General features: G+C 36.7%; 1 protein-coding gene across 1 annotated transcript in view; it reads left to right on the top strand.

Annotated features, from left to right (window-relative positions):
- The window catches only part of LOC135219948 (uncharacterized), a 30,533-nt gene that overhangs the window by 200 nt on the left and 23,930 nt on the right, over positions 1-6,403 (top strand). Inside the window, exon 1 of the mRNA XM_064257187.1 lies at positions 1-2,900. This exon is cut by the window's left edge and continues 200 nt beyond it. Coding sequence (XP_064113257.1) covers positions 988-2,900 — 1,913 coding nt within the window. The 5' untranslated portion in view covers positions 1-987. The remainder of the gene's footprint in view (positions 2,901-6,403) is intronic.

Raw genomic sequence — 6,403 nt, 5'->3', positions numbered from 1 at the left:
TGGTAGTCAGCTCTGTGGATGTTGTGGCTAGGCAGAGCACAGCAAACTCAGAGAAAAATGGCAGCCCCAGCTTTCGCACCAGAACGTTCGCTTGTTTTGGAATGTTTCCGGTGCGTGCTCGGTGACGTCAACACGCGGAAGTGAGACGCAATGATAAAGATGGCGGTGAGCTTAACAAGTTGTGAATGTAAAACTGCAGAGGAAGATAGTCAGCCAGTGTTTGTTGTTCAAATCTAGGCCCTGGTGATTTTTCCATGCGTCGTCTGTGCTGCTCTCGGTGATAGCACAGCGATAGTGTTGTTTATATGTGATCATGTTTAAAATAACTGAGTTTTCTTTGGAAATAAGCTAGTGTTTATGTTACATCTGTGCAAGTCTACAGTGCATCTTGGGAAACTGGGAATTGAACATGAATTGCATTTGTGTGCAGTGTGTTACCAAGTGCAATATTTCTACTAATTCATTAGAAAAAACTTACAGAAAAGGATATGTTTAACCATGAGAGGAGAAACTGTATCTATTTCAAATTCTCCAGATTTGTAACAAATTTATCAAAGTAGTTATTTGCAGAACGTGTTCATTTAAAATAGAAACTTCAGAACTTGTGTTGTGAAAATAGATTTGATTTGAAATAAGATCTAACCTGATCCAACCAGACCTCATTAATAAAGATGAACGTGTTTCAAAGAAACAATTTGCAAAAAACTGCTTTGAGATCAGAAATGCAGCGACTGTGAACCACTTAGTGCTGCATTTGAATCGAGTACAAATGCTTTAATCAGGGAAGTGCTCTTGTGGGGATAATGCAGTAAATACGAATTTCAGTCAAGGGAAAACCATTCAAAGAAACCTCATGTTGCAGTGGTTACATCTGCGGGAATGCCAAGAACAGAAAGAGCACCGAAGAAAACTTCTTCAGTGATGGTAGTGGTGCTCGTGTGAGCTGTGTTGACAAAACAGTTCTCTCCAGAGATAACCCATAATTCGATGGATCCGGAAAACTACTCTGTGTTAACTTTTGTGAAAAAAACCTTAAGCATAATGATACAAAGTGAGAGTGAGAAACTTATTCGATTTTGTGGTGTTGAAAATAGAAAATTTATTGATAAACTAAGTCTTCAAGGCGATTGCATGAATGAGATATGTTTATGCAATACAAGTTCTTGTAAGGTACCGAGAAACATGGCTTCTGATCAGAGTGCTAAATGTAGTTGTACTGGTGTGAGTGGTGGGGCTGCTGATATATCAGGCTCGGAGAATTGCACTGAAGGGACAGCTGATATTTCAGCTTCGGAAGATTTTAAAGAATCTGATCCTGGCTCATGCAGTACAACTAAGGATCTCAGTTGCGAGGTAAATGGCACTTCTTCAGAAGTTTGTGATCATCCAGATTCAAACAGAAGATTTAACACAGATGTTGTGACTAAGGATTTTGAGACTAATAACATCCTTCCTGTTATCTTTGATGTGGGTGAATCTTTTGTCACTGGGGCTGTGGGAAATAGTAAATGCGATAACAGTTCAAGTTATTTTGATGCTGACGGGAAAGAGGAAACAAATCAAGGTGGCAATATCGTTTCAAGAGGTAACAATAAAGAATTAGAGAAGATATGTGTTGCTGACAATCTGGGAACTAATGAGAAGCAAGATGGAGAAGACTGTGTAGAGGAGGTTCCAAAGTACTTAGGTAACATGTTTGATGTTTTCAACGGGCTGAGTTTGGAAGGAAGTGTTGTTGACAGTGAATTTGATAAAACTGTGAAACAGGATGAGGAAGTAGATACGAATGATAATTTGCCTCTTGAACAGACTGATGCTTCGACTTGCCATTCTCTCAGCCCTCAAACAAACCCTGACATTAAACCCAATTTTTCATCCAATGGGGAAGAAGTTTGTCGGAAGTTTTCTACAAGCTTACCCTCGGTGTTTGGTAATTCAATTTTCTACGACATACAGATAGAGCAAGACACATTCTCTTTGCCCAATGGACCATCAAGCTGTAGTGATTCTGCACTGATAGATAAAGTTACATCTTGGAAATCAGGTCAGTCTTCTTCTGAGGATTATGACGAAATGGAACCCACTAAAATGAAAGAATTTTTAAAAAGGAGGAGAAGTACATCTGGAGCTCACAGAATAAGGGATCTAATCGCCAAATTTTCTTTAAGAAGCACCATCCATTCTGTAGAGGAGTTTGTAGCCAGAAATTTCAGGAAAATGTTTAAAAATTCCGAAGTGGATACAGAAGCCTCAGTTTCCAAGCAGGAAAGAAATAACAAGACATGCGAGCAGGACAAGCGAAGGAGAAACAAGGTGTTTCTTCCAGGGTATATGGAAGAAAAGAATGGTCAGGAGGAGGATTCAGAGGAGGACGACATAGAAGACTTTGGTCCAGGGTGGGTGAAACGTAGAGTAGCACAAATTGAGGAAATCATCTCTGCTAAAGAGAAAAATCCCAGCAAAAATTGCCTGACCAGTGAAGAAAATAAAGAAATGTTGCTGAATTTACAGTTACTGCCACTCCAACTGTGTGCCACAAGCACCATGCCTAGTCTTGGGGAAAAAGTGGATAAAGAGACCTCAGTCATGGTTTGTGGTGTTGATACTGTTGTTGGTGATCTTGATACTATTGCAACAAGTACTACTGTGGAAGACGAATATTCCAGCACGTATCTTTGCCCGAAGGCGCCTGTATCAAGCTCCCTCTGTGCAGACACAGATAAGGAAAGTCCAGACCGTGACACAGGCCAAGCAAGCACGCCTGTTTCCACAGACAGCTCTGACTCTGACACTGAAGATGAAGAAGGTGGAGCAGTGGAGTTCAGGAGTACTACCCGAGGTATCAGAGCCTCTTCGTTCTATAGGTACTCTTCTGTTCGCCCAAGGACCATGATCATAGGGTAAGTAGCGGAGTAGGAAGCAAGTTTTCCGTGTGGTTAATCATGACAAAAATATGGAAAGGCTATTTTAGTGTCGGTTATGTGTGTATGTAATATATATATATATATATATATATATATATATATATATATATATATATATATATATGTTTATATATATATATATTTTTATGATGTTGTTGAGAATACTGGAATACTCAGGAAATTACCAACATATTTATTGGATATTTCATTTCCGGGAAATGAGAAATGCATAATAAAAACAGAATATAATATACCAAGTTTTGTAAGAAAAACAGGAGAATATCTGTCGATCTTCCAATAAATTATCTCCACACATGAGACAGTGTGTATTTGTGTGTGTATGTTTGTGTGTGTGGTAGCTATCATGAGCGAAATTAACTTTGAAGAACAGAAAAAACTAAAAATCTTACAAAATTGTAATTGAATATCAAGAAACAATTTAAGTTTACAATAGCTGGTAGTAAAAGGAAATTTATTGGCAGAAATGGAATCTGTGGAGACTATGAAGATTATTAGTATTATGTTCTGGGTGACTTTCAGATAATAGTGTCACTTTTGACAGTAGAAGAAAGGAAAAGGTTGTCAAGGGTGGTAACATTTGGGGTGGGTGAAGATACGGACTACCCAACTCTGAATGTACTGTTTAGCCTGCTCTCCTTTATGGAGTTGTGGTTATCAAATGAAAATGAATAAAAAGTTGTGGAATTAGGGTTATGGAATGTTTGTATTATATGTGTGGAATGAGCAGAGTTGAGATGACTGGAAATGCCACCACAGTAAGGCTGCCCACACACAGGACACTTTTAGTGGAAAGTGGCCAGCCATTAAGTGGCAGACCACAAAAAAAATTGGCCATACATGTTTGTATGGAAGACTGTAGACAATGCACTAAAAGAGTGGATACGAATGGCTACCAGGTCGGTTTCTTGACCACACCACATTACAAGCTATAAATGTCATGTGCTCGTAAATTGCGAAGAGGGGTGGCTGATGAACATTAACTTAAAACCTTTAACGTTTAAACTTTGCAAACTTTAAGAAGAGGCCGTCAATTTTTAGCATCGGCTCTTGCAGGAAATTTATGAAGCAAAATTATGATAGGAGAAAAAATTAAGTAAATTCAGTTTTATCTTATTCTTTATTTTGCGGTAGAGGGGATAGCTTGTCTTTCAGTGGTCTTCTGAAATTGAGAAATTTGGGATCTTTTTAGTTTTCATTTTGTTTTCTGTGTGGCACTGAATTTCTTCTTTATTTGCGTGTAATTGTATGGTTTTGAACTAGACAGGCATTTCTCTCCGTATTCACATTCACAAACAGGTACTACACATTCAAACAGATACACAAATGTGAATATACAGATCTTGTGAAAAAAAAACAGTAAATGTAAATAGATGTGTGTACATTAAGAGAAATGAAGTAAAAACATATTTGTTTTTGTTGCACAAAATATTCCACAATTGCGTATTTGTGGCTTGAGTACGGCAGAATACAGTGTAACCTCGACTTTCGGCGCCACCAACTTACAGCCATTTGAACTTACGTGATTTTTCAGTACCGTTCGGTATTACAGCACCAAAACTTAATTGTTGCATCAAGTTATGTTGCCATAAGCACTGATGATGGTACTAACGGCAAGAATATGCATCAAGTTAACAGTGCTCTAACTTGATGCAACATCAAGTTATGGTGTCTTGAGCGCTTTTAAAGCGCTGTTATTGGCGAAAAACCAATTTACTGCGGAAATCAACATCCAGTGTGGTACTGGAACGGATCCCCCGCCATAAGACGAGGACGCACAGTAGAACGACTTGCTTGGTAGCATTGTCATGAAATTGATCTTGGTTGATGATGGAGGGTAATTATATATCAATAATTATATATAATATATATATATATATATATATATATATATATATATATATATATATATATATATGTGTGTGTGTGTGTGTGTGTGTGTGTGTGTGTGTGTAACTGAATCACGAAATTTTGGAACGTGATAAATCCATAAATAAAGGTATAAGCCACGAAGGAAAAATAAACAACGGAGTTTCTGCAAGATCTTTCGATTCAACATCCTTTACTCAGCAGATAAACTGACTTACATGAGGAATTAACAGTACAGGAAAGGTCGTATAACTGACAGATAGGGATTATAAGGAGATTAGTACCTAGAATCCGGCACACCTGGAGAATGAGTAACCTTTCCAAACAAGCATAAAAATGGGTACAATTTAAAAAAACAAAAAGATTAAGTCAATCTGCTCAGGCACAGGGACAAGGCAATTAAAGGATTATGTAGGGCGACAGCTATTCAGAACTTTGGTAAACAAAAACTTATTCACAATACATATTAAACATACATATAAAACTAAGATATCTCTAAGGCAACTAATTTGTATTTAAGTCTGTAATTGTATCTTTGAGGTCATTCTTAAACATGTTACAAGTACAAAGATCTAAATGAAACAGGCCATGACTAACATTAAAATTACAATGGGAAGTAAGTTGTATTATGGCAGATTCTAAAAGATTTCGTGATAAGACATCTTTTGACCTTGCAATTACTGAACTACCAATCCAATTTATTCGGTGGTTGTTTTCACTTAAATGAATGAATATTGCATTAGATGTTTGCCCAGTTTTTACAGAATATTTATGCTGGTTTAATCTTACTTCTAAGCCCTTGCTCGACTGTCCGAGATAAAAAGAGGGGCAGTCCATACATGGAATTTTATATATTATGTTGTTGCTTCCCTTGGGGCCATTTTTTATTAACATTCCTTTTAGTGTGTTATTAAAGGAAAAAACAAGGTTGACCTTACAAGCCTTTAACAATGATTTAATGGTTTCAAATCCGTTAAAATAAGGCAAACTGAGAATGTTCTTAGAATTTTCTTTCTCCGTGTTACTTACACTATAAAACTTTTTGTGGGCTTTATTATAATAAATATCTAATGTATGTGAAGGATAACATAAATCTTTCACTATTTTTCTTATGTATTAAATTTCTTGATCCAAATGTTGGGGCCTGACAATGCACAATGCTCGTAAAAACATAGAAGAAAAATTGATATTTTGATGTTAAGATGGTGGCCTGAATAGAAATGAACCAATTTGACTGACAATTTGCCTAACAGAACTCCTAGGCAAATTGTCAGTCAAATCTCTTTCGCTACCTTACCTGTATGGATTAGTCAAAACGCACAAAAAAATAACCCTATGTGGCCTATTATCAGTACTGTTGGTTCAATTTCTTATAAACTTTCGAAATATATCACTAAGATCTTGTCCCCGTTACTTGGAACCATCTCCGATTCTCATATATATAATTCTCTAGATTTACTTGATAAATTAAACAAAATTACTCTTTGCCCACTGATAGATTCGTTAGTTTTGATGTATGTTCTCTTTTTACTAAAGTCCGTATAGACTCTATTTTAGAATATCTTAGTAATGAACTAACTCAGCATGAATTA

The sequence above is a fragment of the Macrobrachium nipponense genome, chromosome 1 (genome assembly GCF_015104395.2).
Source record: "Macrobrachium nipponense isolate FS-2020 chromosome 1, ASM1510439v2, whole genome shotgun sequence".
NCBI lineage: Eukaryota > Metazoa > Arthropoda > Malacostraca > Decapoda > Palaemonidae > Macrobrachium > Macrobrachium nipponense.
The sequence above is the reverse complement of the archived record's forward strand: the minus strand, read 5'-3'. Positions and strand labels throughout refer to the sequence as shown.